The following is a 23,750-nucleotide window of genomic DNA, read 5'->3' on the forward strand; positions in this document are numbered from 1 at the left end:
ATCGCAGAACTCGGCAGTGCATAGTTATGGGAGGGGACTATTTCGAAGGTCAGTAAGGTCACTGTCGTGCATTGTTCATCTATGTTGATAGCACAGGACTATTCACTGAAATTTGTCACAGGTTGTATAATAAACAAATACAAATCCATACGATATGTCCTTGTTTGAGTAAACCTGTGACAATATTTAGCAAGATATCGCATACGAAATGGTATTTTATCTTGTGAGCGCTTCGTCGAAGTAATGATGAAACCAATGTCCGGCACAAACGTACGACACACAGACAAGTGCAAGCTGTTTTGCAGACTTACGGCATGCAACCGTGGCTTGTAAAGTTTCATTACACACAAAAACCTCTCGCAAACATGTGTTGCACCAGATATTGAGAGAGCTTTAGCAGCCTCGTAATGGACGCGTGGAAAGTCTTTTCGGGGGAAATGTTCATAATATTCTTTTGTACTTTTCAACGAGGAAGAACTTAACTCAAAGGTGTGCGGTAGACTGGAGATCGATAAGTTCCATCTGCAAGTGAACTGGATCATTGACTGAAACAGTGAATGGTTTTGGAAATGTTTTTAGAAGAGGTTATAAAATAGAACATTCATGAACAGAGTCAAACGTTGGGAAATAAAATGACTTGTGGCTTTTAGTGCCGGAAGTGTCTGAGGACATGTTCAGCTCGTCAGGTGCAGGTGTTTTGATTTGAGACCTGTCATGATGATGAAATGAAGATCCTGCCGGGAATCGAACCTGGGAACCCTGTAAGCAAAGGCCAGCACGCTAACCATTTAGCTATGGAGTCGGACCCAACATTGGGAAATGTGTTGCGTTTCCAGCACTTGAGCTGGCTTTCCCAAAGTACAAGATTTCTATTGAACGCTTCCACTTTCTCGACCATGTCAGATATTGCATTGTTTTAACCTTGCATGTTGAGAGCATTCACATGATTGGTAATATCAACTAGGAGCGCAAGTATCTTCTAATTTTGACTCATATTTGTTTTTCTCATTTAAGAAATTAACTATCGTGAGTCTCTGTTTAAAACCTTACCGGGGCTAAGGCGACGGACATCAGTGTGGTACGTATCATACTCTCCTTTTCTCAGAAATTTCTACTACTTCCAAGACCTCTCCTAATTTGGCTAACTTCGCACAAAGCGCTTGTTGGTGAAAAATGCAATGAACGCCTTGCAACGTAGTCTCATTGCGCCCAAGTTTATTTCGTAATAGGCAGTGAATCCCTTTTTGTTGCCTAGCATTGCCGGTGCACCATCCGTCGTAACTAATACCAGTTTATTCCACTCCAAACAGACTGCATCGATGATGTCCTCTACGGCTCGAAGGTAGTGGTTTTAATGGACACCATATCTAAAAAGTCCTATGTAACGTATAAATTACTGTTCATTCCTCGGAAAAAAATAACTGTGCAGTATCTGATATATCTGTGGACTCGTCCAAGGCGATGGAAAAGGCGAGGAAATCCTTCACTGCATTAAATTAATTTTGACATAAATCATTAGTCATGGCAGAGATACGACGTGTCACTATTTGGCGGCAAAGATGGAGATTTTCAAGCCTGCTGGCTTCTGTGAGGCAGAGAAGTTTTGCTGTGTGAACTAAGCACTCTCTCACTATTTTGCCATCTGCAAATGGCTTTCCCAATCTTGCTATTTTTAGTGCTATGTTGTAACTAGCTCTTAATGCCGGCATGTCAAGATCATCTTCCTGAAAGTTGGAGGGAGAAGGACACTATTGAACATACTGCGGTTGTGAACCACAGAAGATTGGATCTTAAAATATGTTTTCATATGTTTAACTTGCGTCGCAATCTGCCTGCTGACTGCAATCGCGTGTTTTCAGATCCCTAATCCTTGCTTTGCCTCCTCTACCTACTAACGTGTCATATTTTTCTTTGTGGTCAGCATTAGAGTGATGCTCGATAGTAAATTTCTGGTGTCCACCAATAGTCCGATGGCATAATAAGCATACAGAACTGTTTCTGTCATGTGTGAAAAAGAACTGCAATTCCCAGTCGATTTTAATGGAATGCAAAATTTCACCATTTTTTTGTATGCTTTCCATAACACAATGCGTTTGCAACAGCACTTCCAATAAACCGCCGTACTAAGCAGTGTGTGCTATGTTCCCTGGCCAACTGTACGGTCAGTGCTTCTCACCACATAACGTCTGTGTCTCCCCGAGAGCTGACACGCCTACCAAGCTCTTCATGCGTGCGGAGTCAGTGTGCGTTAACTGTACGCACTGTGAACTGTGCCGTATTGGACACTGCTGTTTTACATTTTCTATTTCTGATATAGGGATGTGTTGTTTTTAATTCCTGCTGAGTTCCTTTATCTTTTAATTTCCATGCTTTTATTTTCTTCTGTCCTATTTTACTCTCACAATTTTACCTATTTTCAATTTTTCTACCACTACTCCATGGTCTCCACCTGGTAGTGCTGTTATGTCCATTAACACTTTACAATTTATTTTCTCAACCAAAAAAATAATCACACTCACCATTTTTGTTTTTGCCCTTTCACCCCAGCCATATCTAGTTATCTTTCTACTATTGTTCTTTCTAAACCAAATGTTACAATAATTCCATTTCTCTCACAAAAATCAATCAGCTTATCTCCCTTGCTGTTTCATTCTCCATATCCAAATGGTCCAATCACTTCTTTACCAATTCTGTCATTTCCAACCTGCACATTGAGGTCTCCTTTACTGTCACTCCCACACGGGTGATTACTTCCCGAGTGTCTCCAAGAATTCCTCTTTATTTTCCTCACTGTTTCCAGTTTCGGGTGCATTAACTTGGATGAAATGTTTCACTCCTCCTTCCGTCCTCAGTCATACCCTGATTATTCTATCACTAATTTAGTCTCTCCTGTCCGCATTTTCATCCAGGATTTTGTTAATCGTTCCTACTCCATTCTTTGGCTCACCTCCCCCACTCCAGTATAGGGTGTAACCTCTACTCCTCTTCACTTCCTTTCCCTTCCTCTTGACCTTACTCAGTCCCATCATTGCAACATTTTAGAACTACTAAAAAAATAAAAATTAAAAAAAACCGAACCCCATGACGCAACAGCCCTTGAAGGGCCTTGACTGACAGCAATTATTCAGGCCTCCCCTTACATGAAGAACAGATGCCCTTGCAGTCGCCCCAACATGTGAAACAAATGCTTCTGATGAATAGTGTACTCATACTGCTCCCCGATTACTGGGCTGTCTCTTCCATAATCTCCACCATTCTGAAGTCCATCTATTTTGCTGTAGATTCCGTTGAGGTTTTTTCTCATATCCTTGAGCGGGGACCATTACCAGATGCTACACACCAGGTCAGTGTGCTATGGGATTCGCATAGGCAGGGGCGCCACTCCTTGGGCAATGCTGCCTCCGAAGAGGGTCCCTACCTGCTACCTGCAATATTGAATAACGTATCACTGAGTAAAAAAGTATGGCTAAAAATGTCCTGAAGAAAAAAGTCTAGATTCTTCAAAGATGTTTCATAACCTTTAGCAGAAACAAAAGAATGTGATGTGTTATGTTTTATTTTCATATACTGTGTTCACAATCTGGGAGTTGCAGTTCCACAGTGTTCTAGCCACTGCTGGAAAACCCTTCATTACTTTCATTTAATTCAGTGCATGCATATGCTTTGAGGAAAGGGAAACAAAACAATGGAATTCCATTCAGAGTCTTGGAAAATATATCTCAGTCTGGCTGAGACAAAATTAAGCTGATGCGCAGAACAATGTACAAAAAGTGATTTGGGCATCTTTTCTTGGCTAATGCCTGCAGACCATTTAAATGGCCAGAAAATGTTGCTGCAAAATCTGTAGTTTCGTCAAACCCCTGTGGTTGGGGCCGGTAGAATAATACCCACGGTATCACCTGTCTGTTGTAAGTCTATTACATGGGCCACCATGGGCTTGTAACTTGGGAGAGTGGGTTGGCGACCACGGGGCCCTTAGCTGAGTCTTAGAATTGCTTCTACTTACTTGTGCCAGACTCCTCACTTTCATCTACCCTATCTTGCCTCCCTTGGTCAACTCCTCTTCTTTTCCGACCCTGATGGTATTAGGTGTCGAGGCCTATAGGGAGTCTTTCACTTTTATGCCCTTCATGACCCTGGTCTTTCTTTGACTGATATCTTCATTTTTCGAAGTGTTGGGCTCCTTCCATTTTTTTCCTCTGCTTAATGTTAATAGACGATGGTTGCCCAGTTGTACTTCCTCTTATAACAGTAACCACCACCACCACCACTAGTTGAGTCAAGCATTACTACAATGAAAGGTGCATTTTTTGTGCTCCTCCTGACCTCTGAAAGACAGCTATTGTTTTGCTAATAGGCAAGTTACATCAATTAATCATTTCATTATTTCTCTGAGAGTCAACATCGGCATTATGCTTTGAAACATGTGTCCAGTGTTGTTCATTTAATTGAAAGTCTGCTTTTGATTTACTGAAAGTTTTCCATCTCGTTACTGCAGATAAATGCTACCGAGTCTTTGCATGACAGATCTTTGCTTTATAAATATTGCTGATGTCTGAGAAACCAGTCCTATTCCATACACCTCTGTCTGTTTCGAAAAGAACACAGGGCCAGTAAAATAATTTATTTTTAGATTGGCATGCAGTTAACCATTTTGAAGAACCATAATATTCAATCTTGAAATGAACATGTCTTCATTTGCATACTTACGCTAATGTTTGAGTGGGCCTACCTTGTACTATAATTTCTTGCATATCCTGAACATTCAAGGCCCCGAAGGAAATATTTCTGTGGCTTGGTTCTAAAAGGGCCAATGTAATTTTTTTATCGAAATTGAGATATTAACTGATACAAACGCTTTTTATCCTGGCTCGCATCATGTTAAAAGGGCCAATGTGTCTGTTAACTCATTGCGGACCGTGGACGGCGTAAGACGTTTAACGTTCCGCGTGAAGCCATGCTGTTTATATTAGTCATCTGTGCATTCTTACACCTTAGTCAGCATTGCTGGTTGTAGCAGGAAGTTGGTTGATCTTTTTGAGATAACCCTCGCGTTGAGTGGGCTCATGTTTATCTTAGCTGTTTTAGCGGGAAAAGGTTACGTGAACGATGTTGATCCACGAAATATCACTGTAATATTTGTCACAAACGAAAGGTAATCATTGATTTACTCAAATAAAGTCTCAAATCCCAGGTTGATTAAGAAATACCGTCATTACTAGCAAGGAATATGTATACGTATTTACTGGCTGTAAATAGGAGTCCATAGTGTTGCATTCCGCTGCTTGCGCCGTCTTTTGTTTCTTTCTTGAGGTCCAGGGCTGGCACCTATGAATGGGAGTGCTATGTCTGCGATTTTGGTTATCTTTGGCCAGAGGTCTTGCATTCCGCTGCTCGCGCCGTCGTTTTATTTTCCTTGAGGTCCAGGGCTGGCACCAACGAGCTCTCTTTCTAGCGAATGGGAGGGCGGACCCATCAAATTATATCGAATGAGAAAAATCAATAAAAAGACACCAAAGAACTTCAGTGAGCAAAGACATCACAGGCGACAGTGTTGGACAAACAAAACACTTACGGAAGCGCTGTGACGTAGTAGAAATAGTTGTTGTAAGGCAGTAAAGTATGTATTCTCTAAAATAAAATATTTCGTATTATTTCTTATCAACCTGGGATTTGAGACTTTATTTGAGTAAAAGCAATTACTATCTTCCATTTTTGACAAATATTACAGTGATATTTCGTGGATCAACATCATTCACGTAACCGCGGGAAAATCTCAGCACTTGCTCGTGTGTCAAGTCGGTACTTGAGATTCCAATGCAGTGCGTGTCGTTCTTACCCAGTGTAGTATAATGGCTTATAAAACACAGTTTCTTACAGAAGATTAATTATCAGATATTGTTCACAATGATTATTCTGGTGATGAACTTATTCCTGAAATAGACTCAGACAGTGAAAGTGAGTGCGACGAGCAAATTCCGATTCCCGAATCCGATAGGCCTATAGAGGAAAGTGCCTGATACATATTGCACCCATAAGGCGAATAAGGCCACACTATCATCCTAGTTATTGTCCACCCGTTCCACCATTTACAGAGAATTCAGGTATAAACGTTCAGATAGAAAATAAGCAGGATATTTTGAATTACGTGAGTATTTTCATGAATGACGAATTTTATCAGTATGTGTATGAGCAGACGAATCTATACGCGAGTCAAGTGATGAATGCGGTGCCCCGGCCTTTCACAAAGAATTCCATCATGCAATCGTGGAAATCGATTAGTCCAAAATCCTGATATAAAAATGTACTGGACCGAAGACCCTGTTTTTCATACTCCGATATTTTCTAATACAATGTCCCGAATACGCTTCCTTCATATTCTTTCATTTCTTCACCTCGTTGACAGTAATCATTATGCCGAAAATACAGATAGACTGTATAAAATTAGACGTATTTTGAAACCTGTGACACCAGACTTCGCACCCTAAATATTTACTAGAGGTAAGCGCAAAGTATCATTTTTCTAACATTTATAGTTTAGAAGTAATTTTAAATTGTATTAAGTAATGCACGTCAAGAGGGGCAGGCATGAAAATGGCTGGTTCAGGCATTCAAGTTTCCCGCTCAGAAGCAGGTACTGAACGTGTTAAGTACTAAACGAACAGTTAACATTTAATTAAATAAAAGCCTTTGCTAATAATGTTAGATTACCAATAAAGATTAGAAATCTGAAAATTTTTAAAGAATACGATAGAAAAAATTAGTGTTTAATAAGGTGACTTCCACAAAGAAAGTATAAAGTTATTTAAAGTTAGTAGTTGAAAAATATATTTTTGGAAAACTATAAGCAAAACTTCAAATGCTCATAGCTCAAAAACAGGTTTTTTTGACGTTGGCCCTTTTAGAACCAAGCCACAGATTTATCCAAAATACAACATTTTGACCATTGGCAAGTGTGACTGGGTTGTGTGTCTCCATGTACAGCAGCCCCTCTCACTGCTGCCGATGCTGTATGAGGCATGGGACTCTATTCTCATAGCGAATTCCTTTCCATGTATATTGCATAGCGTGAAACACAGAGTACTGCTTGAAATTGTTACCCTGCACTAAAACACTAACTGACCAAGCTCGATAGCTGCAGTCGCTTAAGTGCGGCCAGTATCCAGTAATCGGGAGATCGTGGGTTCGAGCCCCACTGTCGCCAGCCCTGAAGATGGTTTTCCGTGGTTTCCCATTTTCACACCAGGCAAATGCCGGGGCTGTACCTTAATTAAGGCCACGGCCGCTTCCTTCCACTTCCTAGGCCTTTCCCGTCCCATCGTCGCCATAAGACATATCTGTGTCGGTGCGACGTAAAGTAAATAGCAAAAGCAAAGCAAAACACTAACTGGAGTTAGCTAATCATCCACTTGAAATACTGTATCACTAAAGAATCCTGTTGATAAACATGAAGCTACTAAAATTTATTATGACAAAACACTGGTGCATATGGAACTTATCTAGCAGAAAGGTTTGAATGTGATGCTGTTTTATTTGATGCATTTATGTGATGTACCATTGTATTTTATGCGTGATAGTATTTTTATGACCCGAAATACAGTTATTCATTGTGGAGCCTAAAAGCAAAAGGCGCATACTCCACTCTAGCAAATTTTACAGGAGAGCCAAAAGAAAATACGAGGTTGGAAACATCTTAGTACATAGCTTTTTTTCTTTTCCTGTTGTTCCCAAGGATAATATGAGAAAAATGCAAGGAATTAGGGCCATATGTTTATTTTTTAAGTAGTTACAAGTTATAATTTTTTTGAGATTTTGAGATTGCTGGATCTTGCTGTTTTTGCTACTAAATTTGTTTTTATTTTTAAGACACCTACCCTATGAGAATGGCCAAAAAAACAGGAATGCCACGGACTGTTCAGATTATCAAACTGTCACTCTGCTGTCTCATGCTTCAAAAATACTGCTCAACATCATCAAGAATAGAACTAAAGGGAAATTAGTACACTATATCGATAACGGTCAGTTTGATCATGCCTGTCTCACAAAAACATTACATTTGACTCATTTTTACGTTGAGGAAAGTTGTATTTAACTTGGCTTTCCATGTGGCAAACCATTTGTAAACTCTACTAATATAAACTCACATTACTGCTATGTGAGAAGAAATAAAAATTTGATCAAGCTATTGGCCTTCAGTGCTATTAAGGGCAGTAGCTATTTGTTAATGTTTCTCCAAATGATATTAATCAGTCATATCACTTTCAGTCTTGTAGTCTTTTTTGAATTCATGTAAATATGTCTTTACTTTTAGGAAATAACTCTTTGGCGAAAGGGGGAAAAGACTCGTAAGAATCTCCAAAGTTCATCCAGCACCTCACCTCAACTGCCTCATTTGGTTGGTGGAGGTGATGCACCTCATAACCATGTGGAATCGCACACCCCACAGCCAATTGAAGACATGAAAAGAGAAGATGGAGTCGAAAGAGTTAGTGCAGGTGGTGATCCTGCTTCAAGAAAGAAACATGGCACAGAAGCAGAAGTTGGGGAGGAGTGACCTGAGGATTAATTGTATGTTGGAGGGGAAAGAGGCCACATGTAAGTCACTTTTTGAGTCCTCACTTGTAGTCACACTTTTACCCCAATTTTGAGATACATGTACAGGGGTCATTAATTTGATGTTAAACCACCCTGAGGTCATCAGTCTGTTGTAATGGTAATTCTTTCAGCCATCATTCTCACAACCCTATACCTGAAAATCTTTAATTCAGTCCTACTGACTAATTCCTCTAGTTAGTATCCTGGTTCTCAACAGGCTGTCACCAGAAATCACAGTTGGCTGTGCAGTATTACACCTAACACACTGATTCAGTTATTTATTATCACTTCATTGACAGCATGAGGCTCAGACCTGTGAAGTGTCAAAAAATACCTCGCATTAAATCAGTGTTAAATGGTGATCCATATTATTATTATTATTATTATTATTATTATTATTATTATTACAGGTTATGAAAGGGAATTTGCAAACAGGATATATTCTGCATCTGTTCAAGATTTTAATATTGCCTCTAATAATTTACTTACAATTCGTGATGTCCTTCAAGAGCCATGAGCCGTGCAAAACGAGAAACAGGGCAATGCTTGGAATGGAGGATGTTGCCAATATACAGTAAGCAGGCTAGGAGTAGGTTTTTACTTCAGCATTGAAATCATACTGCCTATTATCAAGAGGCTACTTTCACTCTTTTGTTATCCCATCCATTGCTGTCACTATTACTGGATTCACTGATGCTATCTCTGACATTGAGAGAAATTCTCATTAGTTGAGTCAACGTAGGGTTTCAAACATGCTGGCATCTATATTTCTCTCCCACTAGCGTCACTCCTTTTGAAAGTAGCATTATCTATACCAGTGGTTCTCAGTCTTACTCAACCAGAGGACCTATAAAATGTCAGAAATAATCTTACGGACCACTAATTTATATGGGCCTAATTTCTTACTTACATGTATATTAACATTTGGGACGTGCACATTTGCACATTATAGAGACCTCCTTGTGCACCATGTGATTCCAGCTTTGTAAGAACGCAGCTATGACCACACCGTTATTTTCATGCAAGATGGAAAAACACATGTTGCTCACCAGATGCATGGCCATGTAACTTCCGGTTGTGGGGATATTTGAAGGATTGTGTCTATCAGGGATATATCTGTTCTCTGCCTGATCTTAAGGCTATCGTAAGACTACATGTCACTCCGATTTCATCCGATATGCTGCGGGCAACTGTTGACCATGCCGTGTTTCAGATGCAACATCTTACAGAGTTGGGAGGCCATATCAAACAATGTTCGTAACATATATCGTAATAAACATGCCAGATTCACCACTATCGTGTGCTTGACCTTTCCTGCCTTCCGCTGCGACCCTACCACTGCTTACAGCTGTCATCATCAAATGCAATTCCACCGGAAGAACATTCTGACGTCAGAGTTATGGAAAATTGCACGTTCTGACTGCTTGGAGCACCATATTTTCGCCCGATGGCAAGACTTTGAATTAATAATTTTTGTGGCAAAATTTGCAAGCACATTGCTTAGTTAGCATACCTCTGAAATTTTAGAACCCTACGATCGTTACAGCCTGTGCTGTGCCATGCTGAACACCATTAGTTTAATTGTGGACATCCAGTATTTAAACAAGATTTTATTTATTTTTAAAGGTCCAACTTCAAGTTTCATCTATTCAAATGTTAAGGGTTTTCAATAGTTTGTGTGTTATAATTTAATTAAATCGGCGTCCCACCTGACGGCTAACAACAGTACTAAAAACTAGAAGGTTTTGAAGATGGTAATTTATGGGCATTAGATTAGGTGGTTGTTAAGAGTTTAAACTCATTATTTCCTATATATTTGTATGCTGAACAACCGGGTGAGTTGGCCGTGTAGTTAAGAGCGTGCAGCTGTGAGTTCACATCCGGGAGATAGTGGGTTCGAACCCCACTGTTGGCAGCCCTGAAGATGGTGTTCCGTGGCTTCCCATTTTTACACCAGACAAATGCTGGGGCTATACCTTAAGGCCACGGCCGCTTCCTTCCCATTCCTAAGCCTTTCCTGTCCCATCGTATCCATAAGACCTGTCTGTCTGTGTCGGTGCTATGTACAGCAAATAGCAAAAAAAAAAAAAAAAAAAAAAAGTTAAACAGATGATGTACAAACAATATACAAGAAATAAATAAGTCGGTCACTTAGGGTGACAAAGAAGAGCTAGCCTTCCTTGAAACAGCTACTCCAACAAATGCAGAGTGGACTCTAAACATAGACACCACTGAATGCTAAGCGATAGTACCCAGTCTCGTGGGGTCTCGCAGAGCTCCTCAAGATTCAAGTTGCCAACTATGACAAACCAAGAAGAACAAGGGCTGAAGTCGAGAATCGAAGTATGGATGACGAACACCGAATGCTAGCAACTCCATCCAACTCTCTCTACTATGACTTACTATGAGTCATGAGACAACTTCTGGAGACCAATGGGTTCCCCTGCTACATGAACTGAAACAAGATTGTCAGAGACTGAAGCAAAAGATGCTGTTCCCTTGTTTGACATAAGTATTTAAAGGAACTAGCAGTTGATAAGAATTATACCCTTTCTCAGTATGAGGGCATGCCTTGCTTCCTATTGGTTATTATTTCCCCCCTGTTGAGGGGAGGGGGGCTGGGGGAGTCCATGGTAATTGAAATTTTTCTTCTTTATGAATGACTTCCCTTCTTCATAATTACTTTAATTGGGTCTGCCTATTAGTTCTAAGTTATAGGACCCTTGAGCTACCCCTGTACTCACTATTTCCAAAATACTGGTATCTAAATGTAAACATAGATTACCCATATTCACTTATCTCCGCACCTCAGCAGCCGGCACAATTCCTATCCTCGCCGCTTCATTCATTCCATCCCTGAACCAGTCAATGACTGGAAAACAGGTTGTAGGTTTTTCACTTATCTCTGCAGGATCTCTGCAACCTCTGTTTACTTGTTATCTAACCTCATGTGAACTTTCCTTCCCCAAACCATAGCTCCTTTATTTAACACAGACTTATGGATTGAACTCCAGGATAATCACTCCATACTATATAATGCTTATACAGTATTATGTAATGCTACCTGAAGTATGGGTTCATGTCCCAGGCATGGCACTTCTCTCCTTAGGAAAGAAACTATAGGTATTTGCCATGGATGCAACCGGTTGCTATGTGAGTACACGTACAGAAATTTCTGGTCATTCTGATCTTGCTCATGGCAAGTCGACTTGCCTGTAGTCGTATCTGCTTGCCCTACTTCTGTACCAAACTCCTGGAATGGCTGGCTTCGAGATTACCAAGTGTAAGTTTACATTTATTACAGCCTACTAGCCTTACTAGTGCTTCATTAATATTACACTATTGCCATTGAAATTTTTACTTGCATGATTACACTCCCTCTTATTGCCTCTTGGGTTCTCTTATAAGAGATTTTTCATTTAGCTCTATGCTGGAAGTAGCAAGATCTGTCATACTTCTACCCCTGTGCTCATTTATACGCCTCCCTCTTGCATACTCCAGTCTATATCAAAGTGCACCATGACATCCTTGTCTGAACAATGTGAGGTAGGACCAATAATTATTATGGTTTGGCGGATACAGACCTTTCTGTAACTCATATCCTTTTACAATTATTAATTTGATTCTCCATTAACATTATATAGTTTTGCCTGTTAAAAAAAAAAAAAAAATTCTACTTCACCGTTCACTCTTGTTGCGAATAGCGTTACCTTAATATGATCATACTTGACCTTATCTACCAGTGGCACCTTCACTATGTAAGCAAGTATATCTTTAGTATTGAACACTTCAATCTCTTTTATTCTAGTTACTAGATAGCCATAAGCCAGTCTCAACTCAACAGGTAATGGCATACCTGGTGGTTATTATTTTTTGCCTTGGAAAACGACAAATATATCACTAGGGCTTATAATCTGAGGTTGTAAAACTCCTTTTTGAGCCAACATTATTCCATCTAACAAGATCTCATAATCTTTAAATTGCACTAAGAACCCATGCGTGTCAATTAACTATTGACTGTGATTTCAGTCTCCATTCTCCTAAATGCGCTTTCTATTTGTCTAGTCTCATCCTTCAGATATCCCTATATTGTTGCTATATTATTGCTTAATTCTTTCTCATTCCTAGAGATGTCATATTCATGGATTGTAACATACTCTTTATCACAATCATCTGGTCTTTAGCTATTCTTAGCATTGATAAATTCTCCAATTAAAGTACCTTACCGAGCTCGATAGCTGCAGTCGCTTAAGTGCGGCCAGTATCCAGTGTTCGGGAGATAGTAGATTCGAACCCCACTGTCGGGAGCCCTGAAGATGGTTTTCCGTGGTTTCCCTTTTTCACACCAGGCAAATGCTGGGGCTGTACCTTAAGACCACGGCCGCTTCCTTCCCACTCCTAGCCCTTTCCTCTCCCATCGTCGCCATAAGACCTATCTGTGTCAGTGCGGCGTAAAACAACTAGCAAAAAAAAAAGTAATAATTCAAGTACCTTAATACGATTTTGATAATAGGCTTTATCTTGTGAATATAATGTTCCAAATTAAAATTTTAGCAATATTTCCCACAAAATTAAAAACTCCTTGGTTCATTTTAATCTAATCTGAATTATCTTTCTCATACCTGCCAACTTTCCCGATTTAGGCGGGAGACTCCCGATTTTCGACAGTTTTTCCCTCCTCCCGATTATTCTATTATTTCTCCCAATTTTAGCTTATTTTTTTGGTGAACTTCAAACATTTGTTTTCAAATCCTGCCATTTCAGCTTTTTTTATCCCAGTGGCCGGAAGTCCTTCGCTCATTGGCCGCTTTCAAAAGAAATATCGACGTTTATTAATGCGAGAAATGTGCGCGAATGTGCTATGTTTATTGATACCTGTATATCGATTGTCAATCTCTCGTTCTCGCGTGCTATGTTCGTGAAGTAAGTATAAATAACCACCTAATCGATACTTTATTAATGCCTCAGGCAAAATTGAATAAAATTAAAACTTACAGGACATGTTTCGACCACTTAGTGGTCCTCTTCAGCTGTATAAATAAAGAACTGAAAAGAAAAACATTGACAATAAGCACAAATAAAAGTTCTTTGGAGACTCCTTTGATAAAAATGGAGGTCATCAGAATAGGTCATCTTGCCTCTCGTTCTTGTTTGGAAAAGATGTTTATTCTGCGCTGTCTAGAGGGTCTGTCTTTGAGCGCGACCTGGTGAAGTAACGATGTGATACAGTTTGACAGTTCATGGAAAGCTCTGGAGAGAAGGGAAGTAGAGTTTTATCGTCATCTAAAATAACATGTGAGGGAGGAGGGAGATTGGGCTGTGCTTCTGCGATGTCGTGTTTGATTATATCTCTTGTTCGTCTAGTCTATTTCATGTCTACCCATTCTAAGTATTTGCTAATATTCTCATATAAGATGTTTTTATGCTCGTTGTTTTCGTTGAGATTCTCTTCACCGTTTTCCAATTTATCAAGAACAATGTGGATGTTTTCCAGGTTGTTCATAAGATTACCTTTATTAATCATACAGATAATTTGAAGGTCCTGTTTTATATTGGTGAATTTGTGGTTGGACTCTTTCATATGGGATCCCATGGCAGAGAATCTTTTGTATCTTTCAGCATTGACGTGTTCTTGATATCTAATTGAGAAGTTCCTTCCAGATTGTCCCACGTAAGTTTTTTTACATTGAGCACAAGTCAGCTTATAAATACCCGATTCCTGGAATTCGTTCACATCAGTCTAGTCGATTCCGTTCTCTTTGGTCGATTCTAGAGACTAGTCACTAGATTAGTAATTTAGTGATGGAGTTTCAATAATAACGACTAGTGACTTTTCTAGAGATTTTTGGAGACAATTCCGACTAATTTTAATTTATCTCAGTATAAATAAAATAAGAGTTTTGTCTGTACATTGCTCAGAATTTAAAAGGAATGATATTTCCGTACCGGTCGTGACCATAGTAACAAGGGGAAATGCACGTTTTAATTTTCCATAATGGCAAGAAAACGGCTGAAGAGAATTTAATGAAAATCGGTATATAACGTCGGGGAATAAGTCGCTACAATCTAGGCCATAAATAATTTTATTCACGCTGAGTGAAATGGTAGTTTAGGGGAAGGCCTAAAATTTAATTCTCAAATATTTGTTATTATTGGCTCTATTGATAAATACTACATAACTAAAGTTATATATTATTAAATTTCCTATCATTTATGTCTTATACATTTTTACCGTACCGGCTATGATAACTAGAGATATTCATGAATTTAGATTTTTTTTTTTTTTTTTTTTGTTTTGTTTCTAAGTCCATATCAGCGCCGAGGTACGAGAAAATGGGTGAATAGAATTTTAAGTCGAGGAATAAGGAACTACAGTCTACGCTATAAATAACTTTATTCACTCTGTTCAAAATGGTAGTTTAGGGGAAGATGCAAAAAATTTAATTTTTAATTACCTATCTTACTGGTCATATTGAAAAGTACTACATAACAAAAGTTATAGAGAATACATTTTCTGATTATGTTTTATTCAGTTTTACTGTACTGACAATAATAATATTGGTGGTGATGGTGATTAAATTTTGAAGATGATCATAAGAATGAGAAAAAAAGTCATGAAGGAATGATCGCTTGGATAATAACACAAGAGGGAGTCACGAAAGAAAGAACAACTCACTTTACATTAGAAGCTCTAATATCACAGGTTCGGAAGAAAACTGAACGTGAAGGCCTGCAATATAGAAAGCTCATAAAATTGATCAATAATAACATTACATTGACCATTGTTTGTTGTGATGTGCTTTGTGTATTCTGCTGCCATTTATCTCCTATAGATGGGATTACTGCTGCGTATCGAGTGTAACAGCCTGCCTGAATATTGGCAGGAAGTAGGTGGGGTAGTTAGATCTCTCTCTTCTTAGCATGCCATTCCTCTGGTTCATAAATTTTCTGATACTACTGGTACATAACACACTGGATCATCATAGTATTCCAGCTATTCAATCCCTACTCCGAGGCAGTGAAATGAGCAGTGTGCACACTTAAACGGAATAATTACACAGGGGTGTTCGCGGCTGTCTGCAGCCTGGTCATTCTAGCTGTGAAACTTTGAACTGTTAGATCGACACCGTAGTACTTTTCGCTAAAATTGAGAAAATGTGCTGTTTTTATTTTATCGAATATTTCATATGACAGCATTGCTTTTAATCACGACATTCATACTGGCATCATTGTAATGAGCCTAATGACCTATGTTGACTTCCGTTGGGAAAAGAAAGAAGAGTCTTTCTGAGAATTACGTAGCGAAGCACAGGTACATCAGCTAGTTATTTGATCCCAATAGCATTGTGCTTCGCATAATCACGCGGGTGCTTGATGCATTATATTAATCGATGCATTTGCCAAGTAATGGCATCTTAGTGCATGACTGATTCACACATGTGGAGCATGAGTTCATACTATTTTTGGTAGGCTTATCAGAGACCGATAATCTCTTTCTTCTTCTTTTCTTCATGGGGCCTCTAAATATTAGTTCCTAATTAGTGTTGACCTCTAAGATCTTTTGCTACCATGTTTTTCCTTTATTCCCACCTGGATATACCTGCTCCCATCAAAAAGTTGCAGGTTGTTCTTATTGGGTCTTCTTGGATTTTTTCTCTCTCTTCACCTGGTAGTCCTAAAGTGGAGAGTCTAATTCTACCTAGCACCTCACATTCGAAAAGTATGTGTTCAGCTGATTCCTCTGCTTCATTGCATTTTCTACTTATATTATCTCTTATTACTCCAATTCTATGTAGGTGGTTTTTCAGATGGCAGTGTCCTGTCAACAGTCCTACTAGCCATCTTTTATTTTCTCTGCTGAGTTTCAACAGTTCTTTAATATGCTTCTTGTTTGGTCCTCTTATCAGTTCCTTTGCAAGTCTGCATCCTGGAGGATTTTTCCAGTTCTCCATTTGTTTCTTTTGTACCCATTTTCCTATGTAGTGTCGGGCTTGTCCATAGGAAATCCCGCATACAGGTTCTGGGTCTACAAAATGTGTTTCTGCCCTTTTCCTGGCCAGTTTACCTGCCTTTTCATTTCCTTCTATACCTGCATGCCCTGGTACCCATATTATTTTGACAATGTTGTACTTTGAGAGCTTCAGGAGAAGTGAATGGCAATACCAGACAATTCTGGATATTATCCGGACTGCTTCTAGTGCCTTAATGGCCGCTTGGCTGTGCATAAAAATAAAAACTTTCTTATTCCTCTAGTTCATTTTCAGATTTTCTTCAAAACATGTTGTGTTAGCTATCACTTCAGCTTGAAAGACTGTAGTGTGTTTGCCCAGGCTCATGTGGATTGATCCTTCAGGTCTTCCCCCGTTGATCCCTCCTCCTGTGCCATCCCCAGTCTTTGAACCATCAGTCCACCACACTATATCTTCTTTTTCAGTATTCCATTTTTTGATATCCCAGTCTTTTTTTTAATTTTTTTTTAATTTTTTATTTTTTTTATTTTTATTATTTGGGTCTCAAACTATTTTTCAAAGTTGTACTTTGGTATCATATGATCAGGAGGCATGTGTAGAACTTCCTCTGTTATTACTCTGTTAATTTTACAGTGTCCTAGATTGGGTCTTTGTGCATTCCTGCACTCTGATTGTGCCAGTCTATATGAACTCATTCTAGTCTGTCCTTTTATGAAATTGCATAGTGATAGGAGGTCTAGTAAATTATTCAAGGCTTCTGTCGGTGTAGTTCTCATAGCCGCAGTTTTGGCTATGCGTGCCATTCTCTGTAGGCTATGCAATCTACTACTGACTTTTCCTTGGCTTACTTTCTGCCGCCAGAGGACTGCAGCATAGGCCATCAATGATCTAATGATCATTGTATATATCCACATTACCATTGATGGTCTTAGGCTCCATGTCTTCCCAACGACTCTTTTACGTGCATACAGCAAGTTCCTGGCCCGGGTTATGTTCCTTTCTATGTGTGGATTCCAGGTTAGATTTTTATCCAACACGACACCTAGGTGCAGTGCCTCTTCTTCCATATATATATCTTGTCCAAAGAGCTTCAGTGATCTGTTTCCCTCTAATTTCCTCCTTCTTGTAAAAGGGACCAGAGTTATCTTGTTTGGGTTGACTGATAGTTCTTCTTCTCGATACCAGTTCTCCACAAGGTTAAGTGATCTTTGCACGAGGTCCTGGATAACTCTCATAACCTTACCTCGTACCGCAATCACTAGGTCATCTGTGTATTCTTGTGTATAAAAACCTTGTTCGTTGAGCATAGCTATGATTTTGTTCACCACAAGGTTTCACAGCAGAGGAGAAGGAACTCCTTCCTGAGCACAGCCGTGGGTGGCCCTAACCGTCAGCATTTCTTCAAACAGGGTTGCTTTTGCTTTTATCTTCCTTCCATCTAACATGGATTTAATCAATTTGACGAAGGTTTTACTCACCTTGCTCTTTTTCAATGCTTTGATCATAGTCGTAGATTGTATTGCTGAAGGCTCCTTCTATATCTAGAAATGCTGCCAGTGCAATTTCTTTATATTCTAGGCTTTCCTCTAGTTTACAAAGCAACTGGTGGAGTGCTACTTCAGTGAATCTGCCAGGTCTATATGCAAACTGATTTTCACGTAACATTGAGTTCAGTTGCACCGTTCTTCTGATATATTTATCCAGAATTTTCTCCATTGCTTTCAGCATGAAGGAGGTTAAATATAATGGTCTGTATGCATTGGGACTGATCATCTCACTCACATACTTCCTGTGAAGGAATAGAGACGTGTAATTTTTAACCTTGTAGCCTCGTATAGCAACAGTCTGGCTTTGAGACAATAAGTGTTATAAATATACCATAGTACTCTACTGCGCAAGACATGTAGAATAAGCAGTTTTGACCAGTTGTATCTCCTGATTTCTCCTGATTTTCATATCAAAATCTCCTGATTTTTGGTTTTGTAAAGTTGGCAGGTATGCTTTCTCCTCAAGTCTTCGATGTTTGTCTTTTTAATTCACGCAAATTTTGAGTTGTATTTGTAACTGTTCGCTCTCCTAAGCTTCTCATTAGAGGAGACGAAAGTTAATACCTGGGGACACATGAATATAAATATAAACTATATGTGGTTTGCCCGCAAATTGCCACGCAAATAGAATTATCATTCCACGGTTTCCCATTTCTGTATGTAATGTTTGGGCACCAGCGTTACAGTTTTAAACAAAACTGTAAAGCAAAATTTATATTTACTAGCATAGAGATTTATACTTAAATCACAGGGGGTAGGATTTTAAATAATTAACCATTAAGTATCGCTTAAGAAAGAAAATTAATGCAATGTAAAATACAAATTAATTTATTATGCCAAAAAAAATGAGATGAATCGGAAAAGTTCCTTTAAGCGTGGAGGGATTTAAGAATTTACGTTACTGAAATTAATTGTTGCTTGCTTTACCTAATTGAAGCTCACCAATTGCAGCTTCCGTTGAGGTCATCTATTTTCCGTGGTTACTCGTTCTCTTCTTCTCGTAGTAGAATTGGCTCCATGGACATCCTTCCTTCTGTGATGTGATTTGGGCTATCTGGACAAGCACTCCCTAAGTGCCTAGTCTTCAAATTAGACATTGGCCCTATACTTGTGAAAATTGATCAGCGTTGATCGTAAGAGGAGAAAATTCAGAGATATGAATTTTTCCATGTTAGCAGAAATCTCAATCTACTGATACTACACAGATTTGTACCATATGCCATGCCATGGACTTGAACTAAACGTAGTTCTTCATCCAGAATACTTGCTGAATATCTCTCAACCCGTAAGCTTGTTTTGTCTCACGCAGACCCAACAGCATCACAGCAGCTAAATACTGTGTTGAAGCGACAACACACTGTACGAAAATAACAAAGTCTCGAAGCGACCACTGACTATCTCAAAAATCAATAAAGTAGTTGTAATTCTGGTAGTCGTGTGTGATTGTCAAGGATTGCTCCGCGCTAGATAATATATCACTGGGCTCTCCCCACTCTTGATAACAGCTAAATACCAAATTACAATACAATGAAGCATCTGATTCGTAGATCGCATTATCATCTCCCTCTCTTCTTTCTTGACAAGGCCAGTAGGCGTGGTGATGATGTAGAATCCAAGCTTGCTAGCCTTGCACGCGGGTAGCTGTGTAGTGCCTTTTGCTCATGAGTTTAACCCAGTGACTCTTCCAACTTCCCCGCTTCAAGAATAACTTTTCTGTGTACACAAGTATGAGATGAAATGACAGCAACTCTGTCTCAACATTGACCATATTTACATAATGAACTCCTATCCTACGTAATATAATAATTTAAATAATAAATTATGTTCTAATATATACAATGTGATTCCAAAAGCCTTATTTACAAATGATAGAAGTTAAAATAAATGTCATATAAATAATTGCTCATGGCAGATAATTTTGATATCGAGTGATATCACGTAAAAGTATGGCTGGAGAAGCCTGGACGGTTACATATTTAATTGCATAATTAAAAGCTTTGCCTCATTCTCACACGAATATGTTAAATTCACTAGCAGTTTGGAACACAATCTCATGGTCTTCTGAATGTATTTCTTATCAATATTATACACATCATTTACCACATCTAAATTTACATAAGTTACTACATTCAGTTCGGTGTTATAAAGTTGGACTTCCACTAATTTGTCGAAATATACCCCTGGGGTGGATTATATGGTTTGAGTTGAAAATCAATTGCCTTCCCTCCTGTCAGAAATATCACAATCACTCGAAGAGCTGCTGCTATCAGCGCCATTGACCTGAAAGTTATGGACTTGTTACCTTGCATTGCCTATAATTTATTACCGGTTTTTCACAATGTTTTCTTACAATTCTCCTTTCATTTAAATATATAGCTTTAATAGATGACTGTGTACTGTAACAAGCTTCCCTTGCCTATTTACATTCAAAATGCACTTCACTCCTGTTACTTCTACTGTGTACGGTCCCACAAAATTTTGACTCAATTTTTTGGAATGGCTCACCTTACTGAATCATTTCTTAAAAGAACTTGGTCTCCTACTTTAAACGCTACATAGTTTACTCTTGTCATACTGGAATTTAATTTTCAACTTTCTCTCTATTAGAGTTTTACATGCTACCTCATGACTTTCTTTAAGCTTTCAAGCTAATTCTTCTATATAGCTTTCGTGTTCATTATAATTCTTCTCATTTGGTTTTCTCTGCAGTATTCGTGGTGTATTCGCTTTCTGTTTTCTACCGGGTTTGAACCCGCTACCTTGGGATACAGAGGCCGACACTCTCCCTCTGATCCACAGAGGGAGCTTTTGAGAAGCTGTCTGCACCGAACAGAAGTTAGCTGTATCCTAAAGACAAGATAATTAGTATTAGTGTTGTTGTTGTTACATATGTTGGGTATTGTTTTCACTGACTGCCCCTTAAAATTATTTCATTGTTTCATTTTAGTGGTCACCTATGAACATTCCTTCCCTATTTTGTCCCATACCTCTTGCTGTATTTTACTGGCTTCTATAGTTAGTCAAACCTATATCACAAAGATTCTTGTGCATCCACACCAATTCATTTCAGTGAACATTTCTTCCATACTGCTAAAATTAACTGCTTCTATTAACACCTCATATCGCTAGATACGTACTAGAGCTGGAAATTGTGCTCTTCGAGAGAAGCGCAGTCACCGGTTTCTGCGTCACAATGATGTCAGCTGATGTGAACAGTCATGACATGGGTGCAGTGTGATCACTCCACATTTCGTATGGTGTGGAAAAGGTATAGCACATCTTTTTGGATAGGTTTGATTGCATCACGATACACGTGAATTCATGTGAGGTGACAGTGTGTTTCCGCCTTTACTTCCTTCGGCATACATTGATTCTTTATTGCACATATTTCGAAGCTTGCATCAGTTAAAAATCGAAGATTTATGTGCATAGTTTATAGAAAGTAAAACTGTCCCTTCATTCTTATTGCACTTATTGTGTATTTGGTCTATGTGAACACTCTTAGGACCTATAACTGGCCTTACATGATCTCTTTCTAGTTTTCCGCCTTCTTGTTGTAACTTTTACCTTTGTAATAACTGAATTGTTGCAGTTTGTTACTTTGACAGTTTTTCTCTACATGCCCTGTTCTCTTACAGTGCTTACATATGATTACTCTGCACTCTTGTGAATAGTGCCCTTCCTTGTTACAATTATAACATGTTATTGCTTCAACTTCCTTTGATCTCATCTTAAGAAAACATGTTGCTGCTGAATGTCCTTCCTTATTGCAATTGCTGCAATATCTATCTCTTCTGATTCGCTGTGCTTTTCTGTACTCAAGAGTACGGCCGACTCTTCTTGGGCCGCCATCTCCACTGGTAAACTAAAATCTTCCATGATGTTCCTACAGTGGACAATGGTTTGAATACTTTTATCAATTAATCCTTGTACTAAACATGATATCCCTAATTCTCTTATTAATATGTACTTTTGCCTCTGGTTTGACTCTTGCAGTGGCAACTTCCTTAACCCATTCACTGCCAAACCCATATATATATGTTATTGAGCGCCGTGCCTCGTCCGCCAAACCCGTATATATACACGTTTTGGTGCAGTGTGTACTTCACCGATCTTACAAATGTACGCGATATAGTGTCATGCTTTGAGATTCCGTGGAAATGCTCAAGGAAGTTCTGTACGGCAGATATACCCCTCCATTTCGTGTGTTTTGAAAGCGATCTGGTGTTATTTCAGCTTCATTGGAGGGGAACATCTTTTCCGCTTATGTGTAGCCATCATGGCGTCTTGAAGTATCAATTCTTCGTCAACAAGAGATGAATGTAATGTTTCTTCCTCATAAAGTGATTCTGGAGAGCTATATTTTGATAATGAAGATGGAGAATATCTAAGTGGCGACATTGAACTGCAAGAAAGTGCAAGACAAAGTAGTAATGATGAATCTCATACGGAATTGTCACCCCTTCCTCAGATAAATTACTTTTCCCCAAATGTAAATGATTTTGATAATACAGGTTCTTGGATCAACAATTTTATATTATATTCCAGTAATAGTATCACCAAGCGGAGTAGCCACGCGTATTAACATGCTATGTCTATGGAGCCACGCTCTGCACTCGGCAGGTGAGTGGGTTCGAACCCCACCATCAGCTGTCCAGAGGATTTTTTTTTTCCCCCTTTTGCACTCCCAAGCAAATGTCGGGACAGTTCCTATTCATAAATTACAGCTGATTACTTCCGCTTCCTTACCCACTTTCATTCACCATCATTTATTTCATATTCATTATCTTCTCAACTGAGATTTTCGTCGGGAAGGGCATCCGGCCGTAAAAATATGGTGTAAAATATCTCGCTTCTTCCCCGACCCCGTATTGGGCTGCGGGGATAAGGGGACGATATGCATTCCATTAATTGTGTCAGTAAACATGTATCTGTGAAAGTGCTCCTTCCTTTTAAAAAACCCGGCCGAGAGGGTTCGCCTGGTCATCAAAACTCGGCAGTGAAAAGGTTAAGTTCGCTTACCATTGCATCCATTCTTGAATCACAGGCTGTTACAGATTCATCTTTATTTTACTGTGTGTTAAACATTTTACATGCATAGTGATATATATTCCTAAGCGCTCCATAATTTTCAAACAAAGCTGCTTTCACTTTTGGCCAGCTCGTAACATCCTGTCTTACTAATAAGTTGCTTCTAGCTTCGCCCATTATTCTGTTGAGAACACTTCAAACACAGCAGATGTTCATTTGGATTAACAACTGCTATTGATAAATCTACATTTGTGAAACTCTTTCAAACTACTCTTTCTCCCAACAAAAGGATCTCCAATTAACTTGAATGCTTGATTGATATTGATATAACTGTTATCTGAGCTATCACTGGCACTTCCCACTTTGGAATGTGACATACTGACTTTGAGTTTGACATACTATAATTTGATCTTCTATAGCTTGCTGATGGCGTACTGATGATGTGCAGGTATGCCGGGTTGATTGCTCCTTCCTTCCTTGGACTCCTGCTTCTCCATTGGCCTCTCCTTGTGTGTTTTGTGGTCCGCTCTGTCTTCTATGGACTATTTTTTCTTCTCCTTTATACCGCCCGTCAGTCTACTAGGAGAGACAGCCTCTGGACTTAATC

General features: G+C 39.1%; 1 protein-coding gene across 4 annotated transcripts in view; it reads left to right on the plus strand.

Moving 5' to 3' along the window:
• Positions 1 to 23,750, plus strand: part of LOC136864302 (vacuolar protein sorting-associated protein 26B-like) — a 385,738-nt gene that overhangs the window by 272,376 nt on the left and 89,612 nt on the right. For 3 of the 4 annotated variants that reach the window (XR_010859291.2, XM_068226233.1, XM_067141107.2), the window contains exon 7: positions 8,312 to 8,595. Coding sequence is in view for 3 of the 4 variants with exons in the window: in XM_068226233.1 (XP_068082334.1) it covers positions 8,312 to 8,554 (243 nt within the window). In the remaining variant the exon portion in view is untranslated. Of the gene's footprint in view, positions 1 to 7,866; positions 7,897 to 8,311; positions 8,596 to 23,750 lie in introns of those variants that run through there. The other variant, XM_068226234.1, reaches the window with a different exon arrangement.

This window comes from Anabrus simplex, chromosome 2, assembly GCF_040414725.1.
Source record: "Anabrus simplex isolate iqAnaSimp1 chromosome 2, ASM4041472v1, whole genome shotgun sequence".
In the NCBI taxonomy this organism is placed as follows: domain Eukaryota; kingdom Metazoa; phylum Arthropoda; class Insecta; order Orthoptera; family Tettigoniidae; genus Anabrus; species Anabrus simplex.